Source organism: Erinaceus europaeus, chromosome 17 (genome assembly GCF_950295315.1).
Source record: "Erinaceus europaeus chromosome 17, mEriEur2.1, whole genome shotgun sequence".
Lineage (NCBI taxonomy): Eukaryota > Metazoa > Chordata > Mammalia > Eulipotyphla > Erinaceidae > Erinaceus > Erinaceus europaeus.
In genome coordinates this window covers 54,292,184-54,313,009 of record NC_080178.1, presented here as the reverse complement: position 1 = coordinate 54,313,009, position 20,826 = coordinate 54,292,184, and the positions used below count along the sequence as shown (strand labels likewise).

General features: G+C 41.7%; 1 protein-coding gene across 3 annotated transcripts in view; it reads right to left on the bottom strand.

Annotated features, from left to right (window-relative positions):
• The window catches only part of TMEM135 (transmembrane protein 135), a 239,084-nt gene that overhangs the window by 32,600 nt on the left and 185,658 nt on the right, over positions 1-20,826 (bottom strand). For all 3 annotated transcript variants that reach the window (XM_060177393.1, XM_060177392.1, XM_060177391.1), the window contains one exon: positions 5,749-5,790. In XM_060177393.1, the coding sequence (XP_060033376.1) occupies positions 5,749-5,790 (42 nt within the window). The remainder of the gene's footprint in view (positions 1-5,748; positions 5,791-20,826) is intronic.

The following is a 20,826-nucleotide window of genomic DNA, read 5'->3' as shown; positions in this document are numbered from 1 at the left end:
TGACTTCAAGAGAAGTAATATACACATAATTGGGCTACTAGAGGAAGAAAGAGAGGAAGGAGAAGAAGGCACTCTAGAGGATATAATAGAAGAAAATTTCCCCACCCTAAACAACAGAAAGGAGATCAAGATTCAGGAGGCCCACAGAGTTCCAAACAGAATCAACCCAGAACTGAACACCAATACACATCAAAGTTACAATGGAAAGAAGTAAGGATAAAGAAAAGATCCTGAAGGCTGCTAACAGAAAAACAAAAAGTCACATACAGGGAAAAACCTGTAAGACTATCAGCAGACTTCTCCATACAAACTCTAAAAGCCAGAGGATAATGGCAAGACATTTACTGAGCTCTCAATGAAAAAAGGCTTCAGCCAAGGATAATATATCCTGTCATGCTGTCTTTCTGACTAGATGGAGGGATAAAAACCTTCTCAGACAAGCAACAGTTAAAGTAGGCAACTATCACAAACCCTGCCCTGAAAGAATTTCGAAAGGCCTCCTATAAGTATGAGCAACACCACCAAAAAAACTTGCCATATGTCAGATCAAACAAAAAAAAAGTTGAATAATGGCAATGCAATACTTTAAATCCATAATATCAGTAAATATCAATTTCTTAAACTCACATATTAAAAGACACAGAGTAGGAGTATGGATCAGAAAACACAACCCAACCGTACACTGTCTGCAAGAATCCCATCTGCCTGAACCAACAAGACAAACACAGACTTAAAGTGAAAGGATGGGAAACTATCAGAAAGCCAATGTACCACAAAAAAGGGCAGGAACAGCTATTCTCATCTTTGATACAATAGACTCTAAAATAAATAAAGTAATTAAAAGATAGGCATGGACATTACATATTGCTCAGAGGATCAGTTAACCAAGAAAGATTTAACAATTACTAAGATATATGCACCTAATGAGGGCACATCTAAATACATGAGAAACTTACTGAAAGAGCTACAAAAATACATCAATAGTAACACAGTAATAGGACACACTTCAGCACCCCACTCTCACACTTAGATCAACTAAGCAGAGAACTAACAAAGAAACAGAACTAATTGAAGAGATGGATAGACTAGACCTCCTGGACATTTCAGAGTTATTCACCCCAAGAAATTGGAATAAAAAATAAATTTAAAAATATTATTTTAAAAAAAAGAGAGACAAGGCTGCAACACAAAGCTTCCTTTAGTGTGTTGGGAGGGAGTTCAAACTTGGGTAATGTTCATTATAAAATAAACATTGCATTTCTTTATGCAAACACTGAAACTGAAGAAGACATCCAGAAATCACTCCCATTCACTCTTGCAGCAAAATCAATAAAATACCTAGGAATAAAGCTGACCAAAGAAGTGAAAGACCTGTATACTGAAAACAATGAGTCACTATTCAAGGAAATAGAAACTGAGACCAAGAAATGGAAAGACATCCCATGCTCATGGATTAGAAGAAAAAATATCATCAAAATGAATATTCTTCCCAGAGCCATATACAAATTTAATGTGATGCCCATCAAAGCTTCTTTAAGAGAATAGAACAAAAACTACAATCATTTATCTGGAACCAGAAAACACCTAGAATTGCAAGGCCATCATCATCAAAACAGCCTGGTACTGGAACAAAAATAGGCACACAGACCAGTGGAATAGAATTGAAAGCCCAGAACTAAACCCCCACACCTATGGACATCTAGTCTTTGATAAGGGGGCCCAAAGTATTAACTGGAAGAAGGAGGCCCTCTTCAATAAATGGTGCTGGGAAACCTGAGTTGTAACATGCAGAAGAATGAAATTGAACCACCTTATCTCACCAGAAACAAAAATCAACTCCAAATGGATCAAGGACTTGCATGTTAGACCGGGAACTATCAAATACTTAGAGGAAAACATTGGTGGAACACTTTTCCCACCTAAACCTCAAGGGCATCTTTGATGAAACAAACCCAATTGCAGGCAAGACTAAAGCAGAAACAAACCAATGGGACTACATCAAATTGAAAAGCTTCTGCACAGCCAAAGAAACTATCACACAAACAAAGAGACCCCTCACAGAATGGGAGAATATCTTCACATGCCAAACTCAGACAAGAGACTAATAACCAAAATATACAAAGAGCTTAGCAAACTTAGCACCAAAAAAGCAAATGATCCCATCCAAAAAATGGGCAGAGGATATGAACAAGACATTCATTTCAGAGGAGATCCAAAAGGTTAACAAACATATGATAAACTGCTCCAGGTCACTGATTGTCAGAGAAATGTAAATAAAGACAATATTGAGATACCACCACACGCCTATGAGAACGGCATACATCAAAAAGGACAACAGCAACAAATGTTAGAGAGGCTGTGGGGACAGAGGAACCCTTCTGCACTGCTGCTGGGAATGTAAATTGGTCCAATCTCTATGGAGAGCAGTCTGGAGAACTCTCACAAGGCTAGACATGGACCTTTATATGACCCAGTAATTCCTCTCCTGGGGATATACCCCAAGGATTCCATAATGCCCAATCAAAAAGATATGTGTACACCTATGTTCATAGCAGCACAATTCATAATAGCTAAAACCTGGAAGCAACCCAGGTGCCCAACAACAGATGAGTGGCTGAGAAAGCTGTGGTATATATACACAATGGAATACTATGCAGCTATTAAGAACAATGAACCCACCTTATCTGACCCATCTTGGATGGAGCTAGAAGGAATTATGTTAAGTGAGCTAAGTCAGAAAGATAAAGATGATGTATGATCATAAAGATAGAGTATGGGATGATCCCGCTTATCAACAGAAGTTGAGAAAGAAGAACAGAAAGGGAAACTAAAAGCAGGATCTGATTAAATCGAGAGTAGGGCACCAAAGTAAAAACCCTGTGGTGAGGGGGAGGTTGGACATTTGGCTTCCCAGAGTAGCGGGGTGGGGGGGGTAGGGGTTTGGTGGGATGGGACACAGTCTTTTGGTGGTGGGAATGGTGTTTATGTACACTCCTATTAAAGTGTAGTCATATAAACCACTATTTAATATGAGAGGGGAAAAACTGACCATATGTCTCGAACTTTTAAAAACACAGGCTGAGTCTTTTTAATACATAGGCTGAGTCTTTGATATGTTGACTTTCTCAAAAGTCTAGACCAGGTAGAACAGAAGCAACCAGTGGCACAGCTGGGTATTATAAGATGCTGGGTATTACAAGATGCTGGGTATTATACAGGAAACCCTAACAAAGGGACTTTTCCAAGTTAACCCAATTACCAAATAATGTGATGATAACAATAACTATCCATTGTCTTCTTGAACCCTAAGGCAGCAGGAACCTCACATTTCCACTATATTTCCCCCAGTCCTGGAACCTTAAGGTGGGGCCCACTTTCCTGCATGCTTCTTCAAATAATACTGCATCCTCCGATCGCAACCTAATCAACACAATGAGTGCTACCCCAGCATGCTTCACTTCAGACTGTGTCTAGAGACTTCAGGTGTGGAATGACAACCCTTCAGCTTCATTACTCGTGTGAGACCTTTCCTTTCATAGTACTCTCTAATTCCATTCCAGGTGGTCCACTCCCCAATAAAGTCCCCAAACCTAGATATAGACCAGGTCCCCTGAGATAGAGCATATGTTCACAGGTGTCCATAAACCAAGGAAAAACATATATCTGAAAGGAGAAGTACACAAGAGTCTGCAGTGAGTACCCCCTAACACTTCATCTGTACTACTCCTGCCTTTAGGTCCATAATTGTCCAACAATTTGTTTGATTGCGTATGCTAACTCTCTTCAGCCACCAGGTTCCAGATGCCAGCATGATGCCGACCAGACTTCCCTGGACTGACTTCCCCAGAGACCCACCCTACTAGGGAAAGAGAGAGGCAGACTGGGAGTATGGATTGACCAGTCAATGCCCATGTTCAGTGGGGAAGCAATTACAGAAGCCAGACCTTCCACCTTCTGCAACCCACAAGGAACCTACGTCTATACTCCCAGAGGGATAGAAAATGGGAAAGCTATCAGAAATGGGGATGGGATATGGAGATCAGGTGGTGGGAATTGTGTGGAGTTGTACCCCTCCTATCCTATGGTTTTGTTTTTGTTAATGTCTCCTTTCTTAAATAATAATAATAATAATAATAATAAACAGAGAGAAAAGGCTGCAACACAAAGCTTCCTCCTTTAGTGTGTTTGGGGAAGGGGGAAAGCTCAAACTTGGGTCATGTTCATGATAAAATAAACATTATTCTAGTGAGCTATCTTGCCAGCCCAAATTATACAATTCTAGCATTAATCAGCATTTACCATGTGCCAACAACTATGCTAAGAGATGGCACAGGAGATCTTTAAGTCTTCATCTAGAGGAGAAAGGGGAAATGAACCGTGGTGGTGGGTTCAAAGTGCAACCCTAGAATTTTGTGAGCTGGTATTAAATCACCAATAAAAAAAATTAAATAGAAGTCATGGGTAATCAGCATAATGGTTCTACATAAGCCTTTCATGCCTGAGGCTCCGAGGTCCCAGGTTCAACCCCCCATATTAGCACAAGCCAGAGCTGTGTAGTGCTCGCGCTCTTTCTCTCTCTCTCTCTCTCTCTCATTAAAATAAAATGTCAAAAAGCAAACAAACAAACCTCCAGTGGCTGAGAGTTTACAGTCCAAGCTGAGTTTGACAAATGCATGAGACCTGGCCTAATTTGGTACTGCACACATTTCCCAGTAACTATGCACATGTGCTTTTATTTTTCCAATCTCCCTGAAGAACCCTTCTCATTCTTCTGGGAAAAAACTCAATCTAGAAGGTACACAAGAGGTTTTCTTTCCTTTTTTTAATGTTTATTTTATTTTATTTTATTTTAGAGAGAAGCAGAGAAAGACACACACAGAGAAAAGCCAGAGCACTAATAAGCTCTGGCTTATGATGGTACTGTGGGGGGTGGGTGAACCTGGGATTTTGGAGCCTCAGGCACGAAAGTCTATTTGCATAACCATTATGCTATCTCCCCTATCCCACAAGAGGTTTTCAAAGCCATTGCTGATTGGCTGTGTTTTAAAAGAAACAATCTAAAGAAATGCCCACAAAGCTGTTTTTGTGACTTCTGAAATTACTCTCATCTTAACAACCTAGTCAAGGGAGTCAGGGTAGCACAGTGGGTTAAGCCCACATGACCCGAAGCACAAGGACCTGCATAACGATCCAGGTTCAAGCCTCTGGCTCCCCACATACAGGGAAGTCACTTCACAGGCAGTGAAGCAGGTCTGCAGGTATCTTTCTCTCCCCCTCTCTGTCTTCCCCTCTGCTCTCCATTTCTCTCTGTCCAATCTAACAATGACAACATCAACAACAACAACAACAATAACTACAACAACAATAAAAAACAAGGACAACAAAAGGGAAAATAAATAAATATTATAAAATAAAAAAATAAAAAACCTAGTCAACAGGTTTCTACCAGCCCAGGTTCGAGTCCCAGCACCACATGAGAATGCCATGACACCTGGGGTAGCTCTGGAGTTGTGCTATCTCTCCCCTTCTCTGGGTATCTCTTTCTCATTGTCTCTCTTTATATGAGTGGGAGAAAATAAAAGCTGGGCTGGGAGCAGAGATATTGCCCACAGCTGAGGTCTGAGCTTCACAGAAAAACAAAACTGTTGAGTCAATAAATCCACATTCTAACTAAGTACACTGACATTACTTAAACAAGCATCATGTAAATCTATACCACAAAGATAAACAAAATACTAGATGACTCACCGGAGTGCAGAGAACGTAAATCCTTTCAAGCCATCTTTGCACCTGAAACAATAAGCAGTAATAATGATAAAGTAACATTTTATTTGCAGACAGAAAGCAGAAGAGTGGGTACAATGTGCTTCTAAGAATTTTGAAACCTTTAGGTTCCCAGCACTGTCACTAGAGTCCTGAGCAGCATGGAGGCCAGTCAGCCACTGCCTGTTGCTCTGCTCTGTCACAATATCACTTAAGGCTTCATGCTCAGACCTGCTGGCTAGTGAGAGACGGAGACCCATCTTGCAAGGGCTGGGATGGAATCTTCCTCCCTCCTTGTCCACCCCACGGAGGCAACTTGTTGTGAATAAAGGGGCTACACAGACACCTACTGGGCCTGACACGCAGGCCGATTTAAGATCTGGGCCTCTGCTTAATCCAGGAATGCAGAGCAATGTCGAATCCCCAGGCACAGAAAGGATGTGGGCTGGGTTCAAGGGTCTTAGCTTCTGAGTAAACCCATTTGAATGCAGGGCAGGGTCAGGCTAGGGGTGAGGGAGAGGGTGGAGAGAGGGGTCCAAGTAATATTCATGAAGTTCCTGCTGCTCCTGTGTGTGGCCTGGGGCTGGGAGGGAGATACATGCACATTTTCTCCTTTTCAAATACTAATTTAATTAATTTATTTTAATGGGAGACAAAGAGAAATGTAGACAGAGACACCAGAGCAGTGCTCATTTCTGGCTTATGGTGGTGTGAGGGATTGAACCTGGGACTTCAGAGCCTCCCTCAGGCATGACTTTTGCAGGACCCTTGTGCTACCTCTCCAGCCCTCAATTTTCTCCTTTTAATGATAGCACAACTCTATGAAAAAACAGCCTTAAATGTATTTGGTGTGAAAGCCCTTTAAAAATCAATAAAGGTGGGAGCTGGATGGTAGCACAGTGGGTTAAGCACATGTGGCATGAAGCACAAGGACCAGCACAAGGATCTGGGTTCAAGCCCCTGGCTCCCCAACTGCAGGGGGGTTGCTTAGCAAGAGGGTGACGCAGATCTGCAGTGTCAATCTTTCTCTCCCTGCCCCCCTTCCCCTTCTCACTCTGTCCTACCCAGCAGCAATAACAGTAATAACAATAATGATAACAACAGTGGCAACGAAAATGTGAAGAAATGGCCTCCAGGAGCAGTAGTGAAGGCACTGAGCCCCAGCAATAACCCTGGAGGCAAAAGTACATAAATAAATAAATTTAAAAAATTAATAAAGGTTAGCAGTAAGGCAATGTCTTATGTGAATATTAGACACTAGATACCCTTGGATAGAAAGACAGCCAGTTCAATTTTTGTCATATGTTTCACTATTTTTAAGATAAAAGAAGGGAGGGAGAGAAGGAAAGAGAGGGAGAGGGAGAGGGAGAGAGGACAAGAGAACAGCACTGAAACTTCCTTCAATGACATGGAGGAATGGTCTTGAATTTGGGTCTTACACACAGCAAAGTAGCATACAATCCAAGGACTAGTACTACTAAGCACACCTTTCATGTTAAAGGTCAGGGAGGAAATACAAAAAACCTGTCTCAGTTTTAACTGCATACAGTCTTTTGTTGAGGTCACCAAGAACCTTAGAGAGGAAAATGACCCACAAGCACAGAGCTATCTCAAAACATTTAACAGCTCATTCAGAGAGGCAGCTTAGTGTAGTGGCAACAGTGAGATGTGACCACAGAGTACAGATGGCTCTATTTATCCCACACAGAATGAAGGGGGAACAGCACACATGAAGCTGTGTTTAACTAAAGCCAGGGTGGTGTCTCACCCAGTTGAGTATACACATTACTGTGCACAAGAACTCAGGTTCAAGTCCCTGGTCCCCACCTGCAGGGGGGGACATTTCACAAGCAGTGAAGCAGTGCTGCAGGTGCCTAGCTCCCTCCCTTTCTACCTCCCCCTTCCTTGTCAATTTCCCTCTGTCTCTATAGAAAAAAAAAAAATGGGGAAAAAAAGGAAGGAAGGGAGGAAGGAAGGAAGGAAGGAAGGAAGGAAGGAAAGAAGGAAGGAAGGAAGGAAGGAAAGAAGGAAGGGAGGGAGGAAGGGAGGGAGGGAGGGTGAAGGAAAAAGAGTAAGAAGGAAGGAAAGAGGGAGGGAGGGAGGGAAGGAAAGAAGTAAGATGTTTTGGGAAAACTGCAGGATCAAAAATTCTTAAAACTTTTCTATCTGAAGAAAGTGATTCTCAGTAAGAGTTAAAATGCATAATGGGAATTTCTAGATAAGTTGACTAGAAAACAGAAAACAGCAGCAGGACCCAAAAATCATGTACATCTGGGAGCAAATTCTGCCCTTGCTGTGTTATTGTGAAAAGACAGCTACTTCTCTGTCTTCAGTGCTCAAGAATAGATTCCAACAACTTTGCAGAGGCAGGATTGCATATTTACCACCTTAAACAATACACTTAACTGCAGGCCCAACATGGAAAAGTAGCTTTCCAACAAAAAAGGGCAGAGACAATGAATCTGCAGTTTCATTCTGATGGAAGTTTGCTTCTTTCAGCAGGACCCTGTGGGAAGCACTTGATGTTGATAAAGTCCCAGCAAGGACTCAAAAGGGGTTAGTTTGCTTTCCATTCATCTGTCTGAGGGTCAGATGTCTCTTTCAAAAGAACAAAAGATGAATTATTCCCCTCAAAAGAAGCTTCAAAATCCCAACATCACCCTGCATTTCCACATGGGAGAACTGTCTGAGGAGGTTTCTCCAGACTGTGATCTGTGTGCAAAGTATGTCACACACAGACAGACCAGTATAATGTGTCTCACTATTGCTTGGGTTTGACAGGTAGCAGGGAAGTCAAGGCACTTTCTAGAGCAGATTAGTTATTGAACTCACTGAGTGTGCCCACTATGTTGAGCGCTGATACTGGGCAGTGGACAACAGAGAACCCTTGCCTAATAGCTGATGATTATTCTAGGTGGGTGATGGATAGAACAAAACAACTAAACATGCCTTATGATGATAATTATCATGGGCAAAAAATAAATGGTCACAATAAGATGAGAGTAGCCCTGTAGCCTGACTTGTTTTGGTCTCAATCCAACTTTTTCATCTGTTTTATCTCAGCTAGGGGGTGGGGGGTGGGGGCTTGTGGAGTAGAGGGAAGTAGGAAAGTAATCACAATACTGAAGTTTCCCTAGGTACTTCAGCACTCAAATGTGGTGCTAGAGTTTGAACCTGAGCCACACACACAACAAGGAACACTCTACCAGATGAGCTACAGACTTAGATTCTTTTCATAGAGGCAGAGAGAGAGAGAGAGAGAGAGAGAAAGCAGTGAAAGAGAACATAGCATCAAAGCTTCCTTTAATGTGGTGGGACACAGGCTTGAACATGGGTCCTGTGAATGCCAAAGCAGCACACTATGTAAATGGGCTATTTTGCCAGCCTGTAAGCTATCTTCTGGGCTGTTGATTTTAATTTTGGGGCATGTATAAATACCATGCCTTAAACTCACATATACATAAACTATTCTACTAAGGTTAGCCTACACAAATGTAAAATATTACTAGAAAAAACTCAATAAAGAGTAATTACACATTTCTATTTGCAAAATTCTGAGCTAAGAAAAGCATAATGTGAAACAAAGCTCAAAAAGACAAGAAGGAAAATACAATTTTCAGTATTTCATCAAACATCTTAGATGATACACAAGTAGTCCTAGCAGACAGGTCATGTTGGAATTACTCATAGGAAAGTATAAAGAAGAGTAATGATATTATTATTAGAAAAACAGTCTTGGCAGATGCCAGTGGAAGGAATCTCACAAAATCACAAGTTGTTCTCAACTAAGGCTATTATAGTAGAAGAAAGTGTTTTTAGAGCCTTAAAGTTATTTGCTTCACAGAACAGAGGCCCTCTGCATGCAAAATCTCCCAAGTCCAAGATACCTTTTATTCACAGAGATACCACAGCAGGAGAGTCTTCCACTGCCATTGTACCTCCCACGTGGTGCCAGCCTAAGCACATGACAGTGCTGACACTCTACCCAGTGAGCTCTGTCTCCAGCTCAGGAAAGAAAGGATTTTTGTTCACAAAGATCCCTAATCTGGGGCTTCATTTCCATAACATTGTTTCCAGGAGACATTTTCATCTTCATTACAACACCAGACCAGCAGATGTCACTAGTAAATCATTTTTGGAAGAACGGAGCTCTGATAGGACTTCTCTACCAAACATTTTCTTAACCGATTTCCCTTAGAAACATATTTACAGGCATTCGACATGATGGCAGTCTTAACTAAACTGCATAAAGTTCTCCCATGTAAATATAGTTTTAGACCTTCAGAAATGGGGGATAGTCCTGCTCCTATATTCACTTTATAGTTAGAAAATCTTTTAGAAGGGGGCCAGGCAGTGGCATACCCAATAGAGTGCTTTGCCACTTGCAAAGTGAATCCCCTGCAAGTGGGGAGCCAGGGATTGGAACTGGGATCCTTGCATGGGGGTCTTTGTACTTTGCACTATTGTGCTTAATCCAGTGCTTTACTGCCTGGCCTCTGAGAGTGCATATTTAATCTAGTTATCATTTTATTTAAAGCTAGTCTTATTAGAAATCATAATGGAAAAAGGATCATCACAAACAACTTAAAACACTGACAAAAAGGGATCTCATCAATATCAAAAATAGCAAAGACGAACATACTAAACTGAATTAGTCTTGATGTTATTTGGTTGCTACTAATACTATCAAATTCATTTAACTGTTTTAAAATGCTTATTGAGTCAGAACTTATTTTTGCAAAGGCTCGAAGAAAACAGTTTTCCTTTTTAAGAGGCCTGGGTAGGGGCAAGTTGGCCAAGCAAAGAAAGAGTCTGATTCTTCCAAAGAAAACATCAAAACTACCATCCTAAGAATGCTCACCAAAATGAGAAGATCAATGGAAGAAAACTTCAACAAAGACAGAGAAAGTATAAGAAAGAGTAATAAGAGATAATAACAGAAATATGAGAGATAAAGAATGGAGGGATCAGATGCACCAGCACAAAGAAAAAAGCCAAGGATCAGAGTTGTGAGTTAGAGAGTAGGGTGGAGGAAAGCAATTAAGAAAGCTCAGAAAGGATGTGAGGGCAATCTGGCTGCTGGCACTCCATTGATCGCCAGGGTTAATTTGGCTGATCTGGCTGGCTAGGCAGGTGTTCCCTTCCTCCCTCAACACTCCATGTGCATCCCTCCCAAAGCATTGTGCTCCATTGAAGAGGATGGCCTTCCCCCAATAGATACAGACCAGCCCTAGGTCTAGGGTATATGAATAACTGCACTCCCTTGCTAGAACCTCCAAACAAGCTCTCAAGAAAGCGCAGAAAAAAGGGACTAAATTAAATAAAGATAATAAAAGAGAGTGTAGGCTAACACCAGGAATAGTTATATAACAGGGACATCCAAAGAAGAGAGAATAGAACAAAATTATTAATTTAAAAATATAAAGGAGCCTGGTGGTGGCACACCTAGTAAAACACACACATTATCATGAACAGGCACCCTGGTTCAAGCCCCAGCCCCCATCTGCAAGGGGGAGCTTCACAAGCCATGGAGCAGTGCTGTAGGTGTCTCTGTCTCCCTCTGTTTCCTCCTTCCTTCTCAATTTCTCTCTGTCTCTATCAAAAAGAAAAGAAAAATGGCCACTAGGAGGTACCCATGTCCGAGTGATAACTCTGATGGCAATAATAATAATAAATAGCCTAGAATTCCCCCAAACTGGAGGTAGAATCTCAGCTCAAGAGAGCTCTAAGAACTTCAAACAAAATAAATTTAAACTCAGTAGAGGTACATAATAATTAAAATAGCAAAGATTAAAGATAAAGAGAGGATTTTAAAAGCAGCAAGAGCAAAGAGTCACTTGTAAAGTAACCCCATAAAACTATCAGTGAACTTCTCAACAGAAATTTGAAAGGCATGAGAGACTAGCAGGATATGTCTAAAGTGTTAAATGGCACAGGCATTTACCTAAAATATTCTTACTCAACTAGGTTATTACTCAGCCTAAAGTTGTGACAAAGAGCTTTCCAGATGAACAACAATTAAAGGAATTAATTACCACTAGTCAGTCCACTAAAATAATATTAAGCAGACTATATAGAATGAAAATATAAAGTGATCCCTCCATAAGGTAAAGAGACAAAGTCATCCCAAGAATTAAATTTAAAAGAAGACAAACCTTTGAGATTGGACTGTAGAACTGAACTTACCAAAGGGGACTGGGTTTTAGGGTGGAGGAGGTCCAGTGTTCTTGGATGTTGGGGTATTAATACTTAATTAGTGGGTGTGGTACAATAACATCTTGAAGAGGTGGGAAATGATACTTCAGAAATACTTACAATCTTATAACACAGGGCTACCTCAAGAATTAAATTAAAAAAACATTTTGACATCAATCCTTGGAAGATATCCTGCTCTAGGAAGAGCTACAAGAAACAATGATAACTAGAAGTCTTTCCTATGGATAAAATCACATTAATAACAAAATAATCAATGTTATAATTTTAGCACCAATGCTATGATATTTATGATAAAATATAAAGTGGTATTTATTATTTGGAGAGTTACAGAATGTAATGAAGAGGATGTGCACATTAGAATATGAATTGCGGGGAGTTGGGCTATAGTGCAGCAGGTTAAGCACAGGTGACACAAAGCACAAGGACCAGCATAAGGATCCCAGTTCAAGCCTTGGCTCCCCACCTGCAAGGGAGTAGCTTCACAAACGGTGAAGCAGGTCTGCAGGTGTCTCTCTTTCTCTCCTGTTGTTAAAATTCGGAGGCTCTAGCTGGTCGGGCTAGCGTCACAGCAGTAGACAGAGACTCGTGGACACACGGCTGGGCAGGGAAGCTGTATTTCTTTATTTAGGAACAACGATTCATAAACTAACCCAAACTAATCACCAAACAGAACTCTCCTGCCTCCTTCCCCGCGGTGGCGCCAAGCACTCTCGAACTCTGGAACTCTGTCCGGGTTCCTTGGGGCGGGGACAAGCGGACCCGCGAAACTAGCAGGACTAAACCACAATCAACTAGAGATGGGGGGGAAAGGGACCAAACTATGAAGAATACCAACATATTCCCCCTTTTCTTTTTAACTAAATGACTACAGTATCAAGGGTGTGGGGTGAAAAGAAACCTATATCATATAGGCATTTTTAAAAAAGAAACTAGCACAAACATGGAGAAACATGTAAGCAAGTAACAAGAACCATTGTGTTGCCAAGGGAAGGCCTGAGGGGGCCATTTTTTTTGCCTCTGTGGGCAAAATTTTATCAGCTTAAAAAAAAACATTTCTTGCCTCTGGGGGCGTACATGTCTCGACAGACATTTGCATGGGGGCGGGGAACGGCTTAGAGTCCCAAAGGCAGCTGGCTGCAATTTACTTACTATGAAACAAAACTTGTTATTAGCATAACCATAGCGCAATCTAACGTTTCTGAGAAGGAATTTGAGACTTTTACATATCAACAACATCTTTTTAACCTTATGTTACATTCATTCAAGATGGAGACACACCCTAGGTGTGCGCAGGAAAGAAAACCTCAGGCATGAGAATAATTAGCATAGCCATTGTGTACCATTTCTAATAGAGAAGGTAATCGAGAGTTTTACATATCAACAAGTCTATTTAACCTTTTGTTACACCCATTCAAGATGGAGACACACCCTAGGTGTGTGCAGGTCTTGTTTAGACCAACTTAGTTAAAATATATTTATTGTTAACTAATAACTAATAATTTATTGTTAACTAATAATATTGATTGTTAACTAATTTTTACCTCAGACTTTAAATGTAAGTTAATTTTATCTTTATGAGAATTATGTTGAAAACATAATTTTTCATTTAACTTTGCCTAGTAAGAATTTAGCCTTAAAGTTACTGTTTACCAAACTTTAAACACACACATAAACATAGTCATTAATACACAAGGAGAGAAACCTTTGTTACGAAGACATGTCATATTAAACATGAATTTAGATCTGTACTGTCTTAGTTATTGGGGGGGTCACCATCCGGAGGTGGCCTCTCGCACAGCTCCACTTCAAGGAATTGCAGGTTGTGCTCTCTGCACGAATCTCTGTGTACTCCAGCTTGTCTGTCTTCAGACTGGAGCTGAGGATCTCGGCCAGGGTGCCCAGTTTCGGCAGGGAGCCCGGGGGCTCCGGGAGGTCTGGGATTGGTCTAGAATTCATAGCATGAGGGCGGGCGGGCCAGCCTTGTAGAAGGCGTGGGCCGAGGTGCCCAGGGGTGGCGGCCATGATAGGCCACCGTGGCCCTGCCCCATGGCCCTGCCATGTCTGCTGCCCTGTTCCATGGCCCTGTCATATCTGCTGCCCTGCTCGCAGTGGCCGAGCAGCGTGGAGGGATCCCGCGCCCAGTGCCCTGCGCCACGCGGTGGAGAGCCGGCTCCTGTGGGTTGGCCTGCGTGCTGGCATTGGGCTCCTGCGTGCTGGCATCAGGCTCCTGCATGTTGGCATCGGGCTCCTGCATGTTGGCATTGGGCTCCAGCATGTTGGCATCAGGCTCCTGCGTGCTGGCGTCGGCCTCCTGCGGGCTGCAGGGCTGCTGGCGCAGTGCGCGGGGTTGTCCGGGCACGGCCGGCTGGCTGGCTGGCTGCTCCACCAGGTGGAAACGGCAGCTCCATGCCTCACCCCCCGCCCGCTGGCTCCTCCCGACTCCGCTGGCTGTTCTGAGTGCGCCCGAGTGAGTGGAAACCACAGAGTGGTCCAGAGATAAATATATAATTAGTGATCATGTGAAGATTTCTGATGACTAGCTCAAGAGTCCATTGTTGGAACAGCCAAACCTTTGCACTATGTGCACTTAATTTGGTGGGTCACTGCACAGTCCCTTAAAACTTTGGTGCTATGGTATCTCTCTTCTCTATCTCTGTCTCTTACTCTCTGTCAGGTTGAAAATGTCAGCCAAGGGGATGAAATCACTCATAAGCAGAAGTTGAACAAAAAGATCAGAAAGAAAAACACTAAGCAAAACTTGGACTAGAGTTGGTGTATTGCACCAAAGTATGACTCCAGGGTAGGAGGGTGACTCAGGTCCTGAAACATGATGGCAGAGGAGGACCCAGTGTTGTATTGTTATATGGGAAACTGGAAAATGTTATGCATGTACAAACTATTGTATTTTACTGTTGACTGGAAACCATTAATCCCCCAATAAATAAATAAAAAATAAAATTATAAGATTAGTGCCCATACAAAAAGAAAAGAAAAATGTCAGCCAAGGAGCTCTAAAATGTAACATGCAGTCTTGAGACACAAAACCAAAATTAAAAAAGAGTCTTGCAGGGTGGCACACCTGCCTGATCACACAAGTTACAATGCGTAAAGACCCAGGTTCAATCCCTGGTCCCCACCTGCAGGGGAAAACTTTGCAACTGGTGAGACAGTGTAGCAAGTGTCTCTCTGTCTCACTTCCTCTCTATCAACCCTCTCCCCTCTCTTCTGGCTGTCTCTAGTAAATAAAGATTAAAAAAATTTCATAAACAGTCTTGCAAAGATAATTAAGATAGTCTGTTCTGCTGGTTGTAGCATAATCACTTAAGTCACTGAGCACCCAAAGATATTAGACCATGTGTAAACAAAGCTATTAAACAGAAAATGTTTGGAATTCAAGCACACAGGCAGCATAAAGAGAATGCCATGAACTGAATTATAAGCACACTTATAGACACCAGCTGCATAGCTCAAATTTTGATTTCTCAAAGTAGCTAATTATTCCTGGTACTAAAAACTTACTTAGAGTGGATACAACTGAGAAGTCTAATTTGAAAGCTTGAAAAAAATTAAAATGCCTACTTTCAGTGCCTATGATTTGTGAATCACAGGTGTCCTCATTGTAAAGCGGACTTCTGTGATTCAAAGCCCCTTTTTAAATTCAAGTTTCTTATTTTGCTTCTGTAGACCCACATGAGAGAAAAAAGCTCTATCCAATTAATTTTCCTGTCCTGTTATCTGGTATGGAAATTTACCTGTGTGCTTACTAACATTCTGTAATGGAGACTCAACCAGCAATAACAGATTATGATTGGCATTCTGTTTAACCTAAGAATGAGGAGGCTAGTAGGTGGTGCACTGCATTGAGTGAACACATTATCATGCACAAGGACCAGAGGTCGAACCCTGCTACCCACCTGCAGAGGGATACTCCACGAGAGATAAAGCAGGTCTGCAGATATCTATCTTTCTCCCACTCAATCTTCCCTTTCCCTCTCAATTTTTCTCTATCCTATCAAAAAAAAGGAATATGACTTACACATAAATCCATATGTATATACATATGTGATTAATATGAAATTAATTTCAGACTTTGATTTTTTGCTTTGTTTTTAAAAGTCTTAAGTGTCTTAATTACATATGTATAACTCAGCAGGTGAAATCAATCATTTCAATTTACTGATCAGAACATGTGGGGTGAGATTATGTGTAATAACAGGCTTCTATCCTTTGGCCTTATAAATCTTGAATGACAAGGTTCAGTGCTGGCTTACATGTGACACTAATAGGAGAACACAGAATAACTAATGTCACATTCCCATTTTAATAAATACTACAGAGCTGGGGGAAAGCACCAACGACACAACAGACTTTCACTTCTGAGGCACCAGAAACCCCAGGTTTAATCCTCAGCACCACCATAGCCAGGGTTTAGCAGTGTTCTGGTTGAAAAAACAATCAGATAAAAAACGTGAAATTGACATAAAGACAAATTATAAAATTTGGGAAAGGTTATTTTGTTTGCTTCAAGAACACTTTTTACATGACTTCAAAAGAAATCTCAGCTAAATTCCTTTATGTAGCATACCTTATTGTTGCATTAAAATACTCTTTTTAAATTTGATAAAGACTGCCTAGTCCATTACATTTGCTGAGAATGGAACACCAGTGCTTAGCTTTGTTCTCAAGAACCCCAAAAAGATGGCTTAGTGGCTGAAGTGGGCAGCAGTTATGGGTAATCAAGTGTGATTGTAAGTCCCCTGATGATTATTGGGAATTTTTTGCTAGTATAGCCTAAATATAAATTGGAAACAGACTTAACTGACAATTCCAACAGCATTAAATTTCTCCTTCAACCTGGAAAGGCTGGAACTGTTTTTGCTTTCAAATCCCAAGTAAGGAGGGTCATGCTACAAGCTGTCTTCAATTGCGAAGGAAGTTAGAGGCACCCTCAGACTGTTTCCCTAGGAGGACCTTCCTCTCAGAATGAACTGGGAAAAGCAAAAATGGGTCAAACTTAAAACATTAGTTAAAGGAGCATATTTCTGTTTCACTGGGCCTACACTAAAAGCCCTGTGTGTAGTACCTGAGACAATGCCAAGTGTTTATACTTGACAAATTTGGTATAATCAAAACCTAATCAGATCAAAATGAGAGTTTTAGGTAAGTCCAAAGCTTGAAAGAAGTGTCTGGGTCCATACTCCCAGAGGGATAAAGTATAGGAAAACTACCAGGGGAAGGGAGGGGAGACAGAATTCTGGTGGTGGTAATTGTGTGGAGTTGTACCCCCTCTTATCCTATGTTTTTCATCAGTTCTTCTTCTAGTGTTTGCCCTTCTTCCGTAGCCAGTCAACAACGTCAGGTTGAGCCTGATATAAAGTTTCGAGACCTCCTTTGAATCTGGAGAGGTGGCAGTCGTTGACTATGTGGGTCATAGTTTGTCTGGAGCCGCAGGGGCAGTTTGGGTCATCTCTGGCTCCCCAGCGATGGAACATAGTGGCGCACCGGCCATGGCCTGTTCGATAGCGATTGAGGAGGGCCCAATCAGAACGTGCTAGGTCAAAGCCGGGTTGATGCTTGCAGGGGTCTGTGATGAGGTGTTTGTTCTTTACCTCAGCTGACTGCCAACTCTGTTTCCAAGAGTCTGGAACAGAGAAGTTCAGTGTAGGCGTAGGGGACCAGATTGGATGACGAGACGTCAAGCGTTGGACAGGGTGGGCGAAGATATCTGCGTATATTGGCAGGTCCGGTCAAGCGCAGACGTGGGAAATGAACTTAGATGATGCCACATCCCGACGAATATCTGGCAGGGTGATGTTGCTAAGAACTGGCAGCCATGGAACCGGGGTGGAACGGATGGTTCCAGAAATTATCCTCATGGAGGAATATAATTTGGAATTGACCAAGTGGACATGGGGGCTACGGAACCATACTGGGGCACAGTATTCTGCATAATGCCAGAGATGATGATCGTAGTGTGGAAGCGCTCACGCCCCATGAGGAGCTGGCCAGTCTTGCAATGATGTTATTCCTCGCGCCCACCTTTGCTGCAGTTTTTATGAGATGTTTGTGAAATGACAAGAGTGCGATCGAGAGTAACGCCAAGATAGACTGGCTGGGCTTCATGCCGGATTCTCGTGTCGCCAAGCTGCACATTAAGCTCACGCGAGGCCGAGGCATGGTGTAGATGGAAAACAGATGATACCGTTTTTGCAGTGCTAGGGATTAGTCGCCATTTTTTACAGTAATCAGATATCAGAGACATGTCTTTCGTGAGTGTTTCCTCGAGGATGTCGAACTTGGATGCCTGAGTTGCACAGCAGATGTCATCGCGTAGATGAACTTCCTTGAAGAAGTTTCTGGGAGGTCACTGATATAAATATTAAATAGCGTAGGAGCCAGAACAGAGCCCTGGGGGAGGCCACTTGAGACAAGTCTCCATCTGCTAGACTTGTCACCCAGATGCACCCGGAATCTTCTGTTTTGGAGAAGAAACAATATAGTGTTGGCCAACCATGGAGGCAGGCATCTTGAGATCTTGACTAGGAGACCACGGTGCCAGACCGTGTCATAGGCTGCTGTGAGATCAACAAAGCCAGCACCCGTCTTTAAATTCTTCTGGAATCCATTTTCAATGTAATTTGAGAGGGCCAGGGCTTGTTAGCAGGTAGATCTTCCTGGGCGGAAACCAGCTTGGGCAGGTGATAGGAATTTCTCTGTAAGATGAGAAATACGTGACAGAAGCAGCCTCTCAAGGAGTTTGTAACACACGGAGAGGAGAGAAATTGGTCTATAGCTGGCGGCCAGTGTTGGGTCTTTCTTTGGTTTCAAAACCGCTATAATCTTCGCACAACGCCAAACTTTGGGCATAGACTCAGATTCCAAGATGTGGGACAGGAATGAAGCGAGCCACTTCTTTGCCGCGGGACCCAGGTTAAGAATGAGTTCTGGGGTGATGTTATCATAGCCAGCAGCTGTTCCCGGTTTAACCCTCTTCAAAGCATCTTCCAGTTCAGACAGTGTAAAGGGAGAGAGTTTTGGAGATGGACAAGATAAATGGAAGTGGGATGACCACTCATGGGAAATTTCTCTTTTCCAGACTGGGTCGATCTTAGCACGTCCAACTTGAGTTAGGTGACTGGCCACTGAGTTTGGAGATACGGGAGGATGGGAGATGGGAGAGGGTTGGCTACCGGCACCCAGACTATGAAGAAGCTTCTAGGCCTTCCTACTTGAGTGGGTGAAGTTCAGACTTTCCGTGAGTTGTTGCCAGCGGGCTTGGCGTGCTGCATCCAGGGAGGCAATGAGATGGTCAGCCACATCTCGGTCGCCCGACTCATCATACTGCTTTAGTAGTTGCTCGCATTCAGCATCAAGACAAGGCGTATAAGTTAGCACGTCTCCCACGAGGAATAGCTTGGGAAGCTGCTTTGAAGATGGCTTGGCGGAAGCGCCTGTAGGAATCTTCAGAGGGGATAGAGTTAATTGGAATTGCAGGAATAGATTTGTTGGTAAGATCACTGAACAGACGCTGGTTTGCTTTCTGAAAGTTCCATCTTAGTTTCTCCGAGCACAGAATCAGTGGAGCTGGAGACCAATGTGGATGATAGCTGGGCGGTGATGACTGTGCGGGAAGATCTTGTCTCGTAGCAGGAAAGGCTTGGCCATTGACTGTGCTAATCCAGCACAGGTCGGGTGACGAGTCTTTATTCCATCTAGCACTGTGAAAAGAGCCTGGCTGTTTGGGATCGTATAATAGGGAGAGGTCATTTGCTGAAGCCCAGTCGGCTTTTTTTATCAGTATTTTTTTTTTAATTTTAATTTTATTTATTTTATTTTTTTATTTTTATTTTTAAATTTTTTTATTTTTAATTTTTATTTTATTTATTTTATTTTTATTTATTATTTTATTTTATTTTTTATTTTTATTATTTTATTTTATTTTTATTTTATTTTTTATTTTTATCAGTCAACTTTTTTATCAGTATTTCTTTTTTATGAATATAAATTAAAAAATTTTTAAAGTAAAAAAAATCATGACATTCATGTGAACAGAAATAATTTACACTAAATTATAAGCACAGTGCTGAATGACTTTTTAAAATACCTTGAATCTGGCAAGTATTTTCATTTTTCCCTCTCATATAATGGTTATGAGCATGATTAAAGCAAATATCTTTAATTATATAGTACCTTTGAGTCAAGTCAAAGGTAATTCTTGAGTGCCTGTTGGCTATCAATGTCTTTAAAATAATATGGCAATGGGTTTCCACAATGAGCAAAATGAGCAGATATTTGAAACTGTAACATTATGGTATAGTTGTCCATAAATCTGTGTTTATTTAATATCAAAGTTACAATCCAAAATAAAGAAAATATGAATCTTTGGATAGTGGTACAAAAATAACATTCTGGAAGTTTCTGGAAAAGTCCTATTTTTCTTTTTTATTGGGGAGATTAATGGTTTACAGTAAATATAGTTGCTGATACATGTGTAAAAATTCTCAGTTTTGTGCAAAACACTCTCATCCTCAGCCCATGTCCTCCTTTACCATCATGCACTAGGACCTAAATTGCCCCCCTCCCACCTTCATCCTTTACTTTGGTGCAACACCAAACCCAGTCCAAGTTCTACTTTGCATTTCCCCTTTCTGTTCTTATTTCTCAATTTCTGTCTATGAGTGAGATTATCCCATATTCTTCCTTCTCTTTCTGGCTGATTTCACTTAACATGATCCTTTCAAGCTCTATCCAAGAAGAAGTAAAGAAGGTCTATTCTGAACTCTGACATCATTTCCCAAGCATACTCTTAACCCACGTGCATGTTAACTGTTGGGCCCAGGCAAAAAT